Source organism: Palaemon carinicauda, chromosome 33, assembly GCF_036898095.1.
Source record: "Palaemon carinicauda isolate YSFRI2023 chromosome 33, ASM3689809v2, whole genome shotgun sequence".
Taxonomy (NCBI): Eukaryota; Metazoa; Arthropoda; class Malacostraca; order Decapoda; family Palaemonidae; genus Palaemon; species Palaemon carinicauda.
The window spans coordinates 5,142,102-5,164,601 of NC_090757.1; the positions used below are offsets into that span (position 1 = coordinate 5,142,102).

General features: G+C 34.2%; 2 protein-coding genes across 3 annotated transcripts in view; one reads left to right on the forward strand and one right to left on the reverse strand.

Annotated features, from left to right (window-relative positions):
• The window catches only part of LOC137626027 (eukaryotic translation initiation factor 5B-like), a 64,446-nt gene extending 50,971 nt beyond the window's left edge, over positions 1 to 13,475 (reverse strand). Inside the window, exon 1 of the mRNA XM_068357112.1 lies at positions 13,413 to 13,475. Within this exon, the coding sequence (XP_068213213.1) occupies positions 13,413 to 13,475 (63 nt within the window). The remainder of the gene's footprint in view (positions 1 to 13,412) is intronic.
• The window catches only part of LOC137626055 (uncharacterized), a 154,060-nt gene continuing 132,754 nt past the window's right edge, over positions 1,195 to 22,500 (forward strand). The window contains exons 1-2 of one of the 2 annotated variants that reach the window (XM_068357137.1): positions 1,195 to 1,331; positions 21,656 to 21,870. In XM_068357137.1, coding sequence (XP_068213238.1) covers positions 21,799 to 21,870 — 72 coding nt within the window. In that variant the 5' untranslated portion in view covers positions 1,195 to 1,331; positions 21,656 to 21,798. The remainder of the gene's footprint in view (positions 1,332 to 21,655; positions 21,871 to 22,500) is intronic. The other variant, XM_068357138.1, reaches the window with a different exon arrangement.

Consider the following 22,500-nt stretch of genomic DNA (forward strand, 5'->3'; position numbering starts at 1 on the left):
GGATGGTGAAGACAATCATCGTTTATTGTATTTCAACTCATTGCTAAGGCTCGAATCTGTAGCCAGAAAAAAGTATCTTTCATGAAAAGAATTTTTCATTGTGTCTTCTGATTTTGAGGCAGATTGAACTCGATATCAAAGTCAAATATCAATATATGATTATACATACTTGCTTGTATACATACATATATACAGTATATATATGTATATGTATATATATATACACACACACACACATATATATATATATATATATATAGCAAAAGCCAGTAAGAAAAATTACAAAGCTTTAGTACCTAGCACTTTTGTGCATTTTAATACACTTCTTCAGGGTACAATAAAAATAAGCACGAAAGCGCTAGGTACTAAAGCTACTGGCTTTTGCTGCATATCAAGTCACGTGATCCTTGTGACAGTAAAGCACACACACATACACACACACACAAATATATATATATATATATATATATATATAGATAGATAGATAGATAGATAGATAGTCAAGAAGGAGTAAGTGAAAACTCAACTGGTGTTATTACTTTCATATTTTTGACATAGTAAGTCTGACGATGTCAATAAGACCGAAGTAATAATGCAAATCAAGTTTTTCCAATTTTCCCGTATTGGCCTGATAGACATTTCATGTCTATCTCGTTATTACTTTACCTTTCTATATATATATATATATATATATGTGTGTGTGTGTGTGTGTGTTTGTGTATGTAAGTATATGTCTGGATGTGCAAAACATATTTCATTTATGAATATTCAAATTATTCAGAAATAAAACATATCGATACGAATAAAATTCAGGAAATAAAAGCCTGTGGATGGAACAGCAAGAAGATTTGAGTTCGAAGGAAGATATAAAAATTCAAAGCAGCTAAAGGATAAAAGAGAGGAATAGAGACAGAGGATGAAATGATATGTAAGGGAGTAAGGGAGTGAGACACTGAAGGCAAAGGCCAACTGAATGTGAAGATAACGATAATAATAAAAACAATATATTTACAGAGGCTGGGAAACACGGGTTTTACTTGCGTGTTTATATGTTGCGTGGTTAATGCGAGAGAGAGAGAGAGAGAGAGAGAGAGAGAGGGTGTGCGCTGGTCATATACAACAGAGAGAGAGAGAGAGAGAGAGAGAGAGAGAGAGCAGGGGGAGTCTCCAAAGCGAGCTCACTAGTCGAGCTGAGAGCAACGGTGCGGGTGGACGTGGGTGTGTGGATTGGCTGCTTTGACTCGTGAGTGTCGTCTGTGAAACGTTCTGACCCTGGAAGGGGATTCACGCATCTTTCTCTCTCGCCCCTGACCTCTTCTTTCGCTCCGAAGGTACTGTGACCTCAGGGTGACCTGGGCACACTTCTGTAGAGGGTGGTAGTAAGGGAAAGAGGAGCACAGCCGTGCACCAGACCTTGTTTTGGGGCATCCCCAAGAAGAAACAAAGAGTGTTGTTGGTTTGCCGGGAAGAGGAAAGATGGACGGACTGACAGACAGAGAGAAGAGCCCAGGGGGAAACTTGCAGAATACCATCACACACGACTGCTAAACCATCCAACTCTGACCTATACCCCTACGACAATCTCTCTCTCTCTCTCTCTCTCTCTCTCTCTCTCTCTCTCTTAAATTTCATTTTATCTTTCGCATCATATATCTCGCAGTCATCATATTCATGAGGTGACATGCAGGCTATGTATCAGCGGACTGTTTTCCTTACAAAATATTCTGCATAAAGTGTGTAAATTCAAGTATTCGTGTTTTTAAACAGTTGTGACAACACGAATTTCTGAAGAGTTTAGTTTCCATGAAGGTGTACTACACATAGTATGTACATTTATACATGTATACACACATTATACATACACACACACACACACACACATATATATATATATATATATATATACATACATATATATATAAAGAATTACATGAAATGTGTGTGAACATAAATCTTCGTACATTACTACTATTATTACTCTTCATCATAATCATTTATTAAATAGTTGTGGCCTTTTTTTACCGACTGGTGTTTTATCCTATGTTGTAATACCTACATAATTATGTAAGTAGTTTAACGTAGTGCTATTCTGGTTATACTGAACTTTTCAACTTTTGAAATGGCGAATACATCTGTAATAAATGAAGCAAGTGGCAGCAATAACAAGAAATAAATATGGTTTGTTATCGTGGAGTTACGTCAACAATAATAATTATCGACCAGTACTTCGTCACTTTAATATTTTCATACACAGGTATTGATATTAGATTAAGTAGATACAGTGCAAAACTATATATATATATATATATATATATACATACAGTATATATATATGTATATATATGTATATATATATATATATATGTATGCATATATATATATATATATAGAGAGAGAGAGAGAGAGAGAGAGAGAGAGAGAGAGAATTTTTTTTATCCCCATTGTGTACATATGACTTATTTGCCTAACAACTAAACTAACAATCTGACATATCATAATGCCTGTATAGTTCGTTTATATCTGAGAACTAAGTCTCCCGTTATTTTACTTAAGAAAATATTAGTCAAACGTTACCTGACTGGTCTCCTTAACCAAGGTCTATTATAAGTATTTTTAGTTATTGTCATTAACTTTGTAAAGTGACAATTGGTGAAGTACAAGTAAGATTTAATGCTTCATGCGTCACTGAAGTATTATTGAGAAATATATGTGCTTAGTTTACTTATGACTGTTGAAAATTAACACATTAAATGTTGTGTTTATAGTGCGCCCAATACTCCCCTAGACACTGCTAAACAATGGTTTTGACAAAGTTATTTCGTTCTGTCTGCAGAGAAACACAGTATCGTTTTAAGACCGACTCAAGTTGTCTTTACTCCCTTAAGACGGTTAAGTTAAAGTTTGGCATAAGCTATTCTAAGCCACCTAAAGTCTGTAAAGTTGCAATCTGATATAAGTTGAATTCTATCCACAGAGTTACAACTCGCCGCTAAGTTTTGTTTAGTTCCTGCTGTCTGCTACGTATCAGTCAGACGCAATGCTGGTGGTATTTTACTTAGGTCCGTAAAATACCAGTGTCACACAAAATATGCCCGTAAAGTAATCGTCGGATTTTGTAGCATCTAGCCTTCTTACATCAACAAAGTTTTAGTGTAACACATATTCCTTTTGTTACAATTTCATCTCTTAATCAACAGACTAATATAACCACCCCCTTTCTACTTTTGATAGCCTACCATTCCCGTACCTTCATTCACTTGCAAAGTAACAGTCTCACGTAAATTGCATTTACCTCTGCCACATTTCTCCTTATGTATTATATGATTAGAAAAGTAAGAAACTTACACAAATAACTTATAGTCGTCTTACAGCTATAAAGCAAAATTTATTCCTATAAATTATGGACAGTTCATTCACATCTGTACAGCTACAACCTCAATGGAAATTGCATCTAGCCCCCTCCCCCCCACCACCACCACCCCATGTAACAGCGCTGCCAAAATTATAATGGATCGCCTTAACCCTGTAAGTTCATAGAATTATGTGAGTTGTGCTTAGCATCCTAAAATTTTTTTTTAATTTTATCAAAAGCTTTCAGTTATATTCTATCATATTTCTCTTCCTCTTGTTTTGTTAAAGTTTTTATAGTTTATATAGGAAATATTTATTTTAATGTTGCTACTGTTCTTAAAACATTCTCTTTTTTATTGTTTTCTTTCCTCACTAGGTTACTTTCCCAACTAGGGTTGTAGCTTAGTAAGTAAGTAAGTAAGTAAGTAATAATAATAATAATAATAATAATAATAATAAAAATCTGAAAAATAATGGTCTGCAGCAAAGTGCATTTAGTATTCTTATGGCTATGAAATAACATCTGACTGGGAATGTGTTTTAGTCTTCGAGGAGAAACAATATTAGTGGAATTACAGTCCAGCATTTACAGAGCAACAGTCACACATATCATGTTTGGAATAATTACACAGATAGGTATATATATACATATATATATATATATATATATATCATTCAGGCCTACATGGATGAGGACTATGAAGCCTGAAGTAGGTGGTGATGAATAGAGAAGTATTGATAGAGACGAATGGCGAAAACTAACCTAGGCCCCTTGTGTCTATAGACGTAGGAGGAGATGATGATGATGAGACACACACACACACACACACACATATATATATATATATATATAAAGAGCCTGGCATGAACTGCGGTATAAGTCCACTCACATTTGCAGAGTAGGTGTCTGCCCTTAATTGTGCTTACTCTCTCTAAATTTGTAAGTGTGTGTGTGATGCAAACTTGATTTAGTCTCTAACTTGTGAAGTAGCAATCTGGTATAAACACATTCCTTACATCTGCCTGGGTTTCCCTGATCATACCTTGGATGAGGAGAGGGCTTGAGCTCTGATCATATGCATATATGGTCACTCTTTCGGGTAATGTCATTAGCCCTTGCCTCTGCCAGTCATGAGCGGCCTTTAAACCTTTAAGTGATAGCTGGACGTAAATTGTTTCTTTATTAGTTGTATTTACGAGTTAAGCCCTTAAGTCAAGGCGTATTAATGGTATTGCGTCAATCAAATATGAATTATCTTCCGTCTGTCCGTCTGTGAAGAAAGTCTGACATAAACATCGTCACGACTATGATGATGAAAAGTCTGATGGTTGATAGCTTGTCTCTTTTTACATCAGTAAAATAACAACAACTGTTTAGCGCATATTATGCCAAGTCTCCTCACGTTGTGAAGAGCAGGCTGTCGAGAAAATTGGGTTTAAAACCCGACACTCGTATGAAAGAAAAGAAATGCAATATTCGCTTTTGGTGAGGGGTGGGGGGCGGGGGGTGGAGGGGTGGAGGATGAGATGGGCCTTACATGACAGCGACAACGCCCTCTATCGCTGGATGGACCTCCGCGTGTATCTTCATGCCTTACTCGGAAACAAATTAAATGAGTTTGTTGTTACGAGTATAACCAAAGCATTTACTTATCAAGTTTTGTTCTTGTTGGTGTACTTTTAAATTTACAATTTTAAATTAACATTGATTATATTTCTTCATTATACGATTAATTTGCTTAATTATTATGAGTATAAAACATTATTATTAAATAATAACACTTATAGACTAACAAATTATATGAGTTATGTAGCTACGAGTATTACCAAAAGCAATTACTTACCCAATGCGAGTTGTGCATTTTGTCATTGTTGGTGTACTTTTAAATTAACACTTTTACAATAACCTTGATTATATTTTTTTCAATGTATGACTATTTTGCCTAATTAATAGGAGTATAAAACATTCTTTTCAAATAATAACAATTATAGACTAACAAATTAAATACGCTGTTATGGCAATTAAGTATCCAATACTAATCATCTTATCTAAGATCATAGAGTCTATATAATTTCCCTAACTGTTAGGACTATAAAACAATATGTGAAGTAAACCATTATTTTACATTCTGCACATAATAAGGGGGAGCTATTTTTCACGCTCATTATCTTATTCATGCAATAAATGACTCAATGACAAGTGTTATTCACTTGGTGATTAACTGATTTCGAGTTTTCTGACACTAACTTGGCGAACTGCATCAAAATCATATTTGGTGAATTATCTGATAGTGATTGTGAATAAGCATCATTATCATCTCCTCCTAGGCCTATTGACGCAAAGGGCCTCTATTAGATTTCACCAGTCGTCTCTGTCTTGAGCTATTAAGTCAATACTTCGCCATTCATCATCTCATATTTCACGCTTCATAGTCCTCAGCCATTTAGGTCTGGGTCTTCCAACTCTTCTAGAGTCTTGTGGATCCCAGTTGAAAGTTTGGTGAACTAACTGACCTTGGGGAGTATGAATAAGTATAACGTTATTTAAGTAATTGTACTTTTTCAATAGTCTCCCCCTGATAGTATCTAAAGAAATTTATTATTTTTATCTTTAACTAAACCATTAGTGTTTAAATAAAACATAAACAGAAAATGTTGAAAATACTATTATTTATTTATGATTGTACACCCGTTCCGTTGAAAAAAAATAATATCAATGAATAAAAAAAAAAAAAAAAAAAAAAAATGATAAATGGTTCAAAATTGTTCAAGAGGAATTTTTTTTTTTTTTTTTTTTAGAAATAAGTGGACACAAGTATCATATACTAATCAAAGTGATCTATATTAAATCAATCGTCTTGAATTGTCATCATCACCTCCTCCCACGCCTACAGATGCAAAGGGCCTTGCTTAGATTTCGCCAGTCGTCTCTATTTTGAACTTTCAAATCAATAATTCTCCATTCATCATCTCCCAATTCTCGCTCCATAGTCCTCAGCCATGTAAGCTTAGTTCTTCCAATTTTTCTAGTGCTTTCTTGAATTATAAGAGAGTAAGGGATGATGAAAAAGTGAGAAATATTGAAAAAATACCTAATGAGTAAAAATGGATTGAGAGGTTTGCCTGATTTTATGTTTGGGTTCCCCCAGGTCCCTCGGTGTGAGGCACCTCGTATATCCACCAGAGAGTTGCTAATGCAGAGAGAATGATAAACGAATAGTGAATAGAGCGTATAATTCAGAATTGTTTGGAGGAGAGAGGACCAGAAGACCAAAATGGACTTTATGAGGGGTTTAAGTGTCTGAGGAGGAATGACTTAATAACCAGCAAGCATTAAGAGTATTTATGAGACAGGTGTGCGTGGTCAAGTGATTGCTGATTGTCGGAAGATTGATAATGGCCAAGTGTATGAAGGGGCTGATGACAAACGTTTCTGTAAGGGAATACAATTCTTGAATCCAAAGTTGGCTTTAGATTTGTATTCCTTAAATTCACCTTTAACGAGAAATCAAATGGATTGCTTTTGAACATACAAATATATATATATATATATATATATACATATATATATATATATATATACACATATACATATATATATATATATATATATATTCTAAGCCAATTCCCCTAACAGTTGTTAGCTTCCGTAGTTAAAACCAAAATGACAATTACTGCCATATTCATAATTATTTTGTTTAATAACGAATGATTTCCTCTTTTCCTTTCACTATATATAAACACACACACACACACACACATATATATATATATATATATGCATATATATATGTATATAGAAATATATACATATAAACGTGTATACAAATATATAACCCACCAACACACACACACACACATATATATATATATATATATATTGTAACACAAGGACGAGAATTTGTGTGAATATTACCAAGACGTTCGGAGACACCTGGTTTTCTCGCAGCAAAGGATTAAATACGCATTCCGATATATAAATCTTATGATAAAAATTTGCTTCTTTAACATAAAAAAGTGACGCATTGTTAAATAAACTTATAATCTTTAACGGATGATTATTTTATACCGCTCCATTAAATCTTCTTTTATAAGTAATAATTGAAGTTGTCTTTGTGCGGATATCGTCAATGACCTTCGATGTCAGGATGCCAGAGGACTTCAAATCAATCAATCAATCAATCATATGTGGACGCGAACACATTTTACATAAACAAACATACAAACCCATAAATACGTACATACATACATACATATATATATATATATATATATATGTATATATTTATATCTATATGTATATATATACATATATATATATATATATGTATATATATATATATATATACACACACACACACACACACACATATATATATATATATATAAGGGTAAAATCCACAGGAAACAGGAAAGGAAAAGACCAGGTACCAAGCGCTTTCGTGTATTACGTACACTTCTTCAGGGTACAAAGTGGACCCTGAAGAAGTGTACGTAATACACGAAAGCGTTTGGTACCTGGTCTTTTCCTTTCCTGTTTCCTGTGGATTTTACCCTTTAATATATGTCACGTGCAGTTTTGTGACTGATAAGTAATATATATATATATATATATATATATATACACACACACACTAGTGACCACACTGTCCACCTTTGGAATGTCATACACACCAAAGACTGCCCACTTTCTTTTACAACATTCAAAGTCCTTTTATTTTTTCCTTGTATTCTGAAACCTAATTTTCCCATACAATCCTTTAATTTATAATCCCTAACTTCTATTATCCACGCTAGCAGTTATTACTCCCGCTTTATAGCTTCAAGTTACTATATGCATCTAACTCAAAAGAATTACTACTCTCGTCCTCTGGTCTCTCATAAACGTTTATAAACTCTTTCAGCATCTCAGTTAGTTATGAGTCAGTTACAAAATAGCCAGTGAACGCCATTGCCTGATTATTGTTGTGAACTCCTTGGTATGACGAAATAACGGTTTATTTCAGTAGGATTTCGGTGAATAAAGAGGTATCTCGACTTCTCGTCTTGTGAAAACTAGCATCTTCTCTTATTATTATTATTATTATTATTATTATTATTATTATTATTATTATTATTATTATTATTATTATTATTATTATTATTGTTATTATCATTATTATTATTACTTGCTAACCTACAACCCATGTTGGAAAAGCAGGGTGCTATAAGCCCAAGGGCTCAAACAGGGAAAAATAGCCCAATGTGGAAAGGAAATTAGGAAACCAAGAGAATAATGTGTCTAAGAGTACCCTGAAGCAATCGAACTAAAAACTAATAAAATGACGGCCACTGTGCTTTTCTCTAAAGTTACATGGTGTTAAAAACAGCTTGATATTGAAGATAAAAATTTTCATATCAAAACCTCATATATAAAACTGTAAGTCCTCAGTAAACCTTTTTCTGTTTTTTAGATGAAGTGGTTAGATTAACAAGAGATTCGGATAATTTCAGGGATTTATCCCTCAATTAAAGTGGCAGTATTTTACGCCGCATTCATACACCACTGATGGAGCTATTTTCCCTTATACTGTAAATCCTCTAACGAGAGAGAGAGAGAGAGAGAGAGAGAGAGAGAGAGGTATATTGTGTGTATATATATATACACACATATATATATATATATATATATCATATATACATATACATATATATATATATATATATATACATATTATATATATGTATATATTCATATATATTATATATATATATATATATATTCATATATATATATTCACATATATATATAATACATTGAAATATATATATATATATATATATATATACATATTATATATATACACACAGTATATACATTATATATACAGCATTTGTATATGCCAAAGCTCCCGAAAACATTTGAAAAATGAATAAAACAGATAATTAAGTAAAAGGAAACATATTCATGATAGTTATACCTGCCAAAGTACAGGTAACGTCACTGACTGGTGAACGCCAGAGTGGGGTTCGAGTCTTGCTCAAACTCGTTATTTTCTTTGGTCGCTGCGATCTCGCTATCCTTGTGACCTAAGGATGGGGGGTTGGGATAGCCTAAAAGTCTACCTACTGAGTCATCAGCAGTCATTGCCTGGCCCTCCTTGATCTTAGCTTGATTGGAGATGGGGCTTGGGCGCTGATCATATGCATATATGGGCAGTCTCTAAGGCATTGTCCTGCTCGATAAGGCAATGTCACTGTCCCTTGCCTCTGCCATTCATGAGTGACCTTTAAATGGAAAATTGATGTCCAAATGAAATTAATATCATTTTCATAATATTATCGGAATAAAACAGCTACTGACATCCACCCTGTCTTTGATGACATTTGCATTTAAAAATAATAATTAGAACTTATATTATTCCGCCAGAATATTTGTCACTAAGTAATTTCTAGCTAAGAAGAGTTTCACATTTTTATAGACATTTTACTTCTGCTTTGCAGAAAAAAAGAAGTTGAAAATAATACATTAAACTGGCAAAATCGTTACTTCAACTAAGGATATTCACAAGTAAATATAACGACAATGGTCACTTGTTTAACAAAATTATCCGTTTAAGATCTTGTCTTTTAAATAATTGTTGCCTATATATCTTTTATACAGTAACTGTCTACCACACGACTTCATTTCTGTCCAGATATATAACAATCTAACATATGAACTTCGGCAAAATGTTCTTCATAATAGAATTATGGACATACTTAATCTGTTTATCACAAATGCTTTTATCCACGTCTGTGGAAAATAGAGAAAAAGAAACGATTAAATTTGTTAAGGTTGTACGTGTGCAATATATGCAAATAATGCTTAAAAGTACAAAACCTTCCACATGTGTACATTGCACGTAATAAAATTTGCATATTTATGCCGAATATCGATTTAAACATTGATAAGAACGTGTTTTCTGAGTACGTACAAAGAGTCTTACAAGGATTTTGGATGTCTTAAAGATTTTTAATTTGCTCTTGGGTAGAGTGAATAGTTTAAACGTTTAAGAGAGTGTTTACAATTTTTTCCAACTCATTCTTGAATTCGTTTACTGTGTTACTGTTCACCACAACCGCTGGAAGTCTATTCCATGTATTTGTTACTTTGTATGTAAAGAAATTACCACAATGAGTGGAGTTTTATATTTTCAATTCCAGTTTGTATCCGTTACCTCTAGACTGATTGGTGCTAAGCATGAATTAATTGTTGAAATCTACATTTGTTATTCCTTTAAGAATTTTGAATGCCTCTCTTAGCTGTCCCCTTAAGTCTGTTAGTTTGTAGATTAAGTAAGTCCAAAAGAGAGAGAGAGAGAGAGAGAGAGAGAGAGAGAGAGAGAGAGAGGTAATCCAGGATTTTGGGGCCTAAGCTAATCGTCTTATCTGTGTCCGTAATGTCCATACATGGCCTTAAAGCAACCAATACTGTCTTTAATAATAGCGTAGGTTATCCGTAGTATTTTAGTAGTGTTTCCGTAAGCTTGATAAAAATACGGGATCAAACGGCTTCGGAACTAGCAAATCCGTACTATAAAATACAAGGATTCAGTAGGGATTTTTATGGATTATCCAGACCTTATAAAATGCCAGATTTGATAAAGATGAGATGGAGCAACCAAGGCTTAAATGACGGGAGGCTTCAGATTCGAATGATAGGTGATACGTGAATCTTACTGTCTTTAAAGACCTAGAAACTAGAGATGTACAGTACCTGGTAGCTAGTCAACTGTAACTGCATGTAGGAGAAGACAGATACAAGAATTATTGTAATAGTAAAGGTGCCTTGTATCAGTTCCAGTTACATCAAAAGAGATGCTCACCAGAACGTCAGCCGGGCAAGCCCAAACCTCCAATGTGGTGCCCTACCGCAGCAGGGGCCTCCCAAGTAAACAGCTTTAACTCATGGTCCAGGGCTGGGGTCAATCTGCTGCCATGCGAATGCTAGACAAACACGCTACCACTGTACTAGCCAGTATCACCTCTAAACTTTAGGGAAGACAGGAAAGGGTGATACTTTCTGGGGAAATTCACTACCGCTGGAAAAAACGTGAAGGTGTGTATACATATATATATATATATATATATATATACATAATATATATATATATATATATATATATTATATATATATATATATATATATTAACAACAAATGCAGCCGTTTCTAGTCCATTGAAGAACGAAGGCCTCAGACATGTACTTAGTTAAGTCTGGGGTTTGGTCATTTTCATCACCACGCTAGCTAGCATTATGTAGTAGGTTGGCCTGGGTACCAGACACCCGTTGAGATACTACCGCTAGAGAGTTATAGGGTCGTTTGACTGGCCAGACAGTAGTACATTGGATCCTTCTCTCTGGTTACGGTTTATTTTCCTTTTGCCTACACACAAACACACCACACACACACACACACACACACCGAATAGTCTGGCCTATTCTTTATATATTCTCCCCTGCCTCATACCTGACAACGCTGAGATTACCAAACAATTCTTCTTACTGCACTGCAATTGTTCAGTGACCACTTTCCTCTTTGTAAGGGTAGAAGAGAAACTTTGTCTATGGTAAGCAGCTCTTCTATGAGAAGGCCACTCCAAAATCAAACTATTGTTCTCTAATCTTGGGTAGTGCCATAACCTCTGTACCATGGTCTTCTACTGTCTTGGGTTAGAGTTCCCTTGCTTCATGGTGCACTCGGGCACCCTATTCTATCTTAATTTTCTTCCTCTTGTTTTGTTAGCTTTTATAGTTTATATAGGAGATTTTTTATTTCAATCTTGTTGCTCTTCTTAAAATATTTCATTTTTCTTCGTTTTCTCACTGAGCTATTTTCCCTGTTGGAGCCCCTGGGCTTATAGCATCCTGCTTTTCCAACTAGGGTTGTAGCTTACCAAATAATAATAATAATAATAATAATAATAATAATAATAATAATAATAATAGCTACTGACGATAGTAGGAGACTTTTGTTTGATCGCACACAGTAAACCAACCTAGTATGGGTGACCCTGATTAATACAGCTTTGCTGATCATGGTAATACACAAGCAATTTCCCCAAAGATGAGGTATACTCCCTGAGAAAGGGTATATATATATATATATATAGATATAGATACAGATATAGATATATATATATATATATATATATACACACACACACACATATATATATATATATACACACACACACACACACACACACATATATATATATATATATATAAGCTAGCATCTCGAGAATATAACACATCCCTTTAAACTTTCAAATACTTTATCACGAAATCATAAGCGTGTCAATCCTGACTTGGGTTCAAACCTAACCTCATAGGGTTAGTACTTTGTCAACAGTTGACCTCTTGATCGAGTTCTGAAGGAATTGGGTCTCTTTTCAAAAGCTATATTTGCTTCTCTTGAGCTACGCAGGGAATTACATATCTCGCACTCAAGAGGTTCGTGATGACAGCATCCATAGATAAAAAGTCACGTAGGCAACCCAACCTAATACAATCCAACCCAACCCAACCCAACTAAACCCAACCAAACCAAGCCCAACCCAAACAAACCCAGCCCAACCCAAACCTAACCCAATCCAGCCCATACCAAAGCAAACCCAGCCGAAACGAACCTAATATAGGAAAGCTATCACTCTCCAGGCGCTAAGTTCTTTGTGGCGGAAAAGTATTTGAAAAACAATATCGCAATAGTATAATGATACTACAATCAAACAGCTGCTAACATTAACATTTGCAAAGGTGTGGGGATTTGGAAGAGAAAAATGAGAAGCAAATTTTTATTGGAAATCCATTTTGCTCCAGAAAATTATAGAATGTAGTGTCACTCATACTTCGAATTTTCAGTTGATAACGTTTTTTTTTCCTCTTTTTTTTTTTTTGGTGGGGAGGGGCTTGTCATTCCACTATGTAAACATCCGACATGAGAATTCCAATCTTTTTAGGGCAATTTTCAATTTCTCTTAATAGCTGTGGCTTTAGATCCGGATAACAGCTCTGACAGACAGGCAAAAACCGATTACCTTTTGAAGCTTTCGTTGTCTAATTTCTTGGTTCTTTTTATTCTTTTTGTCTGTGACACTCATTTTGGCTTCAATAGTCAGTGTGAAAGAATAGTGGTAAAAATATTGAGTAATATTCACGACTTCAAATTAACAAGTTCAGTCAGTAAAGAAATGTATTTTGATAAAAATGGTGTAAGCGACCCGTCAACAATGATGGTTAAATATTTAGATAAATATACAGACACGTACACGCGCGCACATAGATTTAACCCTTCCCACCAGCTACACATATCCTAATTACAACACGGCAGTTTGGGCAATTTGTGGAAGATTGTGCTTTCCAAGTGTACCTCTCGGGGAACCCTCTCTCACCAGGGTATGACTACTCTCTACTCCCTACTCCCTCTACACAAAGGACGGGAAGAGACCGTACCGCTGAGCATAACCCGATATATATATATATATATATATATTTATATATATATATATATATATATATTCCATTGCTCTTTATTATATAAAGGAGATACTGATACTTCAGGTGACTGATTGATTGACTTTGTGTTTTCTGGCATCCTGACATCGAAGGTCATTGACACCGATATCGTTCGTTATAAAAAAAGAATAAAATGATATTCAATTTAAAATCATAAAAACGGAGATGTTCTCATAAAAGTTAAATAGCTCTCAGAAGACCTGTTTCTGAAACAAATCTAGAAATACCGCCAGCATAGTAGAACACATCCTGCCCAAGAATCTTGGCAAGAATTAACCTGCCATCCTCCCTTCGATCCTTGAACAAATATCTATTTCTTAAGGTGCTAAAAGTAGGGCATCCGGTCTATAAATGCCTCGTTGTAAATGGTACCAAATAGTCATCGCAATATGGCTGATGTTGGTTAGTCATCAAAAATTTGTTTGTTAAGCGAGTGTGACCAATCCGAAAGACGACATAGATAGTCTCCCACTTTCATGGCATCATGTTATACCTCCAAGGAGATATGACATTCGTTATTTCCCTCACCTTATTTCCATCTAAGCTATCGTAATGTTGTTGCCAATTATCATAAAACAAAAATGACACCATGACCCTTGACCTGTGTTATTAAAAGGTCAAATTCAACATCACCTGATTTCAGCAAATTCAGATTTACACTCGTTTACTATTATTGATGAATACTGCAACTCTACAAAAACATTTAAGAGCCTATTGGAAACGTCCTTGCCTGGCGATCGCCGGGCTGGGGTTCGAGTTCAGCTCAAGCTCGATAGTTTCTTGTTGTGTCTGTAACCTCCCCATCCTTGAGAGCTAAGGATGTGGGATTTAGGGGAGCTTTTAGGTCTCCCTGCTGAGTCATCAGCAACCATTGCCTGGCCCTTCCTGGTCCAAGCTTGATTGAGAGGGGGCTAGGGCATTGATCATATGAATATATGGCCAGTCTCTAGGACATTGTCACTGTCCCTTGCCTCTGCCATTTAAACAATTCCTCCAGATATGAATGATGCTTTTCCTTCTTCTTCTTCTTTTAACGTGCTTTTATTTTTCTATTGTGTATGGGGTAAGCACGGTTGCCTTCTTTTTGAAAGACTTTGCTTTGGGGTAGACCGTAGTCCCGATCGGCTGCCCTGCCTGACATCGCTTAGACCCGGTAGCCGGTAGTGTAAGCTTATGTATTGTACCAGTCACCAGCGTCCCTCCCAGCAGCGAGGAGTCCTGGCGCGGTTAGGTCGACAATTCGAGACGTGCGAGGTTTTTGTTATGTTTTTAGGTGTTGGAGAGGTCTTGTGTGAGAGTTAGTCAGTAACACCCATTTCGTTTAGTGATGCTTCTCCCTTCATGACAAAAGAGATGTTCCATTTGTTTTAGTGATGCTTCTCCATTCGTGACAAAAAGAGATGTTCCATTTGCTTTAGTGATGTTTCTCCATTCATGACAAAAAGAGATGTTCCATTTGCTTTAGTGATGCTTCTCCATTCATGACAACAAAAGATGTCCCCCTTATAGAGGTCCAGACCTTACACTTCACCTCTACTTGCACTAATACCAATATCACAAAAGTTGATGCTTGTCTTACAAGTCTTCCATAAGCACACGAATTCCATTAGTTCTACACCTGACATGTCACGCACATTTTTTTTTTCTTTCTCTTCGACGCTACTGAGATTTTGATGACCTTGGGCACAGTAACTGAATAACTTGAAGGTCTCGGGGACTTTTTGCGTTATCAGTGATAATTGTCAATTCTGAAAGGTTCACCCGTTTTCTTTTACTTGGGTATTTAAACCTTGACAAAATTGTCAAGCTTACTGATTATAACAACAACAACAACAACAATAAAAATAAAAATAATAATAATAATAATAATAATAATAATAATAATAATAATAATAATAATAATAATAAACCGCAAAAAAAGTCCGGCAACCACCGCCCGTGTTGAGGTAAATATTCTTGAATTATTATTATTATTATTATTATTATTATTATTATTATTATTATTATTATTATTATTATTATTATTATTATTATTATTATTAGAGTTAATAACTGCTCCGTAACGTTGATTTTTCTGAGGAAGAGATTATCTTCAATCAAACTTTAATAATAATAATAATAATAATAATAATAATAATAATAATAATAATAATAATAATAATAATAACTTTCCTGAAAAAGGGTCTACTCCCAAACTATTATTATTATTATTATTATTATTATTATTATTATTATTATCATTATTATTATTATTATTATTATTATTATTATTATCTTTATTATTATTATTATTATTATTATTATTATTATTACTAAAGCTGTTGTTAAAAGTAGCTTCACGATATCATATCACTAGATTCTTCGAATTCACCCGAAATTATTATTTTTTATCGAGAGGTGAAAACTGAAGACAAAGTTGAGAATGATGAAGAATTAGGTGCAAATCGATAAAAGGAAACTAATGGAAAGGGAAAATAAATTCATAAAATTAACAAAGAATGATTAAATGTGATCGATTTGTCCATCTAAAGCCTTTAATTATGAAATATTAGAGCATTACTGGCTTCAGGTACAAAAATGTTCCAAAATGGACGGAACGTGATAGAAAAATAACTTAAGGACAAGATATAGCTAAAATTAGAGGGCACTCAGCAGAACGTAGACTTCCGCTGCGGCAGCTTATTTCTCGACCTTGCCCTCGACCTTAACATGTATTAATTGGCGTGGGTTTTCATATACTCAAATATGAACTAAGTTTGAAAATTCCAAACTTATGACTGATTACGAGAATTGGACATTTATCTTGATCGTGACCTTGCCCTTCCAAAATCTAATAATTTCTGGCTTTTTACATAATAGTTAATCCTTGCAAGTTTCATCACTCTACGGTTAAAATTCTGGCCAGGATGCTGTTCACACACAAACAAACACATACACAGAGGGTAAAACATAACCTCCTTCCAACTTCGCTAGCGGAAGAAATCAATGCACTGGACGAAGGTCATAATGCCGTCTATCAATGGATCAAGAAAAGTTTAGTCATTTAACATTTTTGGTATTTAGATTCCAGTTCTGTGCATTGCACGAGGAAGGAAATCTTAATGACTGGGTTTTTTCCTAAGACATTCTACGACGCACGATCTCTCGCGTGATTGGATCACTTTCCGTACACTTTAGATTGATAAATTGTACGAGTCCATTTGGGCTTAAAAGTTCGACGCGTTTCAGTTTCGCTTCATGTTCGCTTTTAGAGTTTTGCAGAAATATGTTTATTTGAATATTACATTTTGCAGAAATAATGTTAAATATATTTAAAAAAATCTGTAAAATTCTTTACATTCTGCAGAAATAATGTTTAATATACTTGAATATTCTGTAAAATTCTTTACATTTTGCAGAAATAATGTTTAATATATTTGAATAATCTGTAAAATCATTTACATTTTGCAGAAACAAGGTTTAATATATTGGAATAATTTGTAAAATTCTTTACATTTTGAAGAAATAATGTTTAATATATCTGAATAATCTGTAAAATTCTTTACGTTCTGCAGAATTAATGTTTACTATGTTTGAATAATCTGTAAAATTATTTACATTTTGCTGAAATAATGTTCAATCTATTTGAATAATTTGTAAAATTCTTTAAATTCTGCAGAAATAATGTTTAACACATTTAAATAATCTGTAATATTAAATACATCTCATTCATATCTGTAATTTTCTTGAGATAATTTTCTTATATTTTTTTTGAAAAGTGGTAAAATATAAATGAAAATTTTCATTGCTTTTAGTTTTATATGGATATCAGAAATAAGCATTTCACATGCGAAAATAGGTTTGTCAAGTGATTTAAGATAATTTTATAAAAGTTGGAAATTATAAATTAAGAGTTTTACAATTGCTTTCAGCTTTATATGAATAACAAACGTACACCAGCACCTTTCACGTCAACACCGCGTTGGCATAAGGCCAATTTCCAGTGGGTTGTAGTGGCCTATGTGGTAACGTCCCTGACTGGTGATTACCAGACTGGTGTTCAAGTTCTACTCAAACTCATTGGCTTTTTGGTCGCTACAACCTTACCATCCTTGTGAGCTACGGTTGCGGGTTTTGGGGGCGCCTATAGTTCTATCTGCTGATTCATCAGCAGCCATAGCCTGGACCTCCTTGGTCCTAGCTTGAGTGGAGAGGGGCTTGGGCGTTGATCATACGTATATATGGCCAGTCTCTAGGGCATTTTTCTGCTTGATAGGCCAATTTCCTGCCGGGTTTGGTGGCGTATGTGTTACCGTCCCTGACTGGTGATTTCCAGACTGGGGGTCGAGTCCCGCTCAAACTCGCTAGGTCCTTTGGTCGCTGCAAACTCACCATTCTTGTGAGCTAAGGTTGGTGGATTTGGGGGAGCCTATAGGTCTATCTGCTGTTATCAGCAGCCATAGCCTGGTCCTCCTTAGTCCTAGCTTGGGTGGAGAGGGGCTTGGGCGTTGATCATAGGGTATTGTCCTGCTTGATAGGACAATGTCGCTGTCCCTTACCTCTGTCATTCATAAGCGGCATTTGAAAAGCCTTTAAACTACCTATTTCTATGCTCACCGCTTGTTGAAATTACATAACAGACTTCAGCCATTCACCAAGAGACGTGTTAACTTTGCGGTGTTGCAAAACAAGGGAGAGGAATCTTTGTTTGCCTTGTCAACACTTCATCAGTTTAACTGGCAACAAGAAATCAATATTGCAACCCAGAAACACCGAGTCTGCACAACGCACTTCACACAAGACAGGCTTTGTTAGCAGAGCAAACACTTCCATGAATTAAACTGCCAAAAGGAAATCGATATAGCAAATCGAGAAGTCTATTAAAAGCTACTTAGTGCAGTTACCCATAAAACGTTCGGAATTAGCGGTGCAAATATTCAAGCCACTTAAGTTCATTAAACTAACCAGGACTCATTTGAAATATATTTTCTTCATTGAACTTGATTAATTCAACATTAATGACTTATATATAATTTTAGTGGACTAAATATGTTATTTCATTATCAACTCATCAGAATTACAAAAACAAGTTCATTAAATCAATCGGGATTCATTTCAAATGTATTTTATTAATTGAACTTAATTCAACATTAATGACTTATTTATTGTTTCAGTAGGCTGAATAGGTTATATTTTATCATCACCATCAGAATTACAAAATATCAATCTAGATTCATTAAAAAATATATTTTCTTAATTGAACTTAACTCAACATTAATGTCTTATATATACAGTAGTTTCAGTGGACTAAATAGGTTATATGTTATCATTATCATAATCAGAATTACAAAATAAGTTAATTAAATCAACCGGATTCATTTAAAAATGTGTTTTCTTAATTCAACTTAATTAATTCAACACCAATGACTCACACACACACACACACACACACACATATATATATATATATATATATATATATTGTTTCGGTGGACTAAATAGGTTATATTTGATCATCATCATCAGAATTACAAATTAAGTTTATTAATTCAACCAGGATTCATTTAAAAATGTACTTTCTTAATTGAACTTAATTAATTCAACATCAATGACTTATATATTGTTTCGGTGGACTGAATAGGTTATATTTTATCATCATCAGAATTACGAATTAAGTTAATTAAATCAACCGAGATTCATTAAAAACATGTTTCCTAATATTGAACTTAATCAATTAAACATTAATGACTTACATATTGTTTCGGTAGACTGAATATGTTATATTTTATCATCATCATCATCAGAAATGAAAAATAAGTTCATTAATTTAACCAGGATTCATTTTAAAATCTATTTTTCTTAATTGGACATTATTGACTTATATATTGTTTCGGTGGACTAAATGGGTTGTATTTTATCATCATCATCCTCATCATCATCAGAATTAAAAATAAGTTAATTAAATAAACAAGGATTCATTTAAAAGAAATATTTTTTTTAATTGAACTTAATTAATTCAACATCAATGACATATATTGTTTCGGCGGACTTAATAGGTTGTATTTTATTATACTTATCATTTTCAGTATCACAAAATCTCTTTGTCTAGAAGAACTTAAAAAAGAAAAGGTAAATAACATATTAATTCTAAGCAAAGAGAGCCGAAACAGAAGGATATTCAATCTAATCAATTTAACATTACCGACTTCATCTATTTAACATTGTTCGGTGGACTGAATATATTGTATTTTATCATCATCATTATCAGTATTACAAAATCTCTGTTTATTTTCAAAGGTCTAAAAGCCGCTCATGAATGGCAGAGCCAAGGGACAGTGACATTGCCCTATCAAGCAGGACAATGCCTTAGAGATTGATCATATATACATATGATCAGCGCCTAAGCCACTCTCCACCTGAGCCAGGACCAAGGAGGGCCAGGTAAAGGCTGCTGATGACTCAGCAGATACTTATAGGCTCACCCAAACCCTTCATCTTTAGCTCATAAAGATGGTAAGGTTGCAGATTAAAAAGGGAGACAACTAGCGTACTAATTCTACAACGAGAAGAAAAAGAAGAATGCTTCGGAGAGAGACATAACCCAGAACAGAAAGGTTTCTGGTCGTATGATTTATCTGCATAAACCACAAAATCCCACATCTCTAGTCTTCTACACGTTTCTTGGATTTATCCTTTTCCCCAAAGGGATGTCCTCTCTTATTCAATCAGAAAATCCCCATATCACTCTCTCTCTCTCTCTCTCTCTCTCTCTCTCTCTCTCTCTCTCTCTCACAGAAATTATTTTGAATTTTGCTTAGCTATATACAACATACTCTCCTGGAACATATGTAAGGTTTGATGGATGGACCTCTCTCTCTCTCTCTCTCTCTCTCTCTCTCTCTCTCTCTCTCTGACAAATTATTTTGGATTTTGTCTTACTATATACAATACAGTTTCCTGGAGTATATGTATGGTTTGATGGATGGACCTCTTCTCTCTCTCTCTCTCTCTCTCTCTCTCTCTCTCTCTCTCTTACACACACGTACAAATTATTTTGGATTTTGTCTAACGATACACAACACAGTTTTCTGGAATATATGTAAGGTTTGATGGATGGACCTCTCTCTCTCTCTCTCTCTCTCTCTCTCTCTCTCTCTCTCTTACACACACGTACAAATTATTTTGGATTTTGTCTAGCTATATACAACACAGTTTCCCGAAATATATGTAAAGTTTGATAGATCCCCATATCAATATTATCTATGACTGGATCCAAATAATGAATTGTTCTTCAATCTTTATATCTAACCCGGGTTCTATTTCCAGTAATAGTTGGGAAGTCAGGATTAAGTGCGTGTAGTAAAAAAAAAAAAAAAAAAAAAAGATTAAGATGAGGGTTTGAAAACCCTTAGACTTTTGTTCTGTATTTTAACTATTCTATCTGTATATTTAGAACAGTGAATCTCTGTTTTCAATGTTTACTATCTCAATTTTTTTTCGATAAATAATAGAATAAAAATCCCCATATTTTTCTGTTTTCAATGTTTACCATCTTTATTTTCTTCGGTAAAGAATAAAATATAATTCTTCATATTTTTTCAATGATGATTATATTAACCCTTCCTAGTTTATCATATAAATCCTAATATTTTTGCAATAAATTTCATAATATCTCTTCAAAGTTTATCAAAATAACCTTCTATGATCAATATAAGAAAAAAATAATAGAACATTGTATGTAGATTTTTACCTAATAACTAACATGCAAATTTTGTTTTATTTGCAGCATTGAGTGCCAGGGGGTGGGTAGTGGTGAGGCAAGGTGAACATGTCAACTCCAAGGCTCACCATGGCCTGACCTGTGTTCTGGGTAGCAAAGCCGTGACCTAGCTTGACCTGACTGCTACCCACCACCAAGAAATCAACGCCATGTGCGAGGTCAACTCTTGCTGTTGTCTCTCTCTTCGCCAAGGGTGCATCATCATCGGAGGAATCACCATTGTGAGTGTTAACAATGACTTTCTATACCTCATATATATATATATATATATATAAATAATGATCGCTAGCTTATACCTATTTCAAATGTTAAATTAAACTTGAACCCCGTGTACAATAAATAAATAAATATGTATATATATATATATATATATGATATATATATATATATATATGCACGCACAAATATACACATCAGACACATAATATACAGTATACACACACACACACACACACATATATATATATATATATATACCATATATACATATGTATGTGCATGACTGTCTATCAGAAAAGGAGTAAAGATCTGTTCAATGTTATTCCAGTCATCAAGGTTATGAGTCTTCTAACTGAACCATGTTCCGCATCTAATCATACTCTACTGAAGTGCAACCTTCAATAGGCGTATAAATGCGTATGTGCAGGGATGGTTAGAGGACTAAATAGCTGCCCTGTAATATAACATCTATTTTATTTTACTTTAAGGGCTGCTTTTCCTGTCCTATACAGCCGGGGAACCCTACTCTCTACAGGACCTTCACAGTCATTTTATCATGTTCGTTCGAAAGCATTTAACATTTAACATTTCTCATCATAGAAAAATTGTAGGGGAGAATTATTGTACTTTAT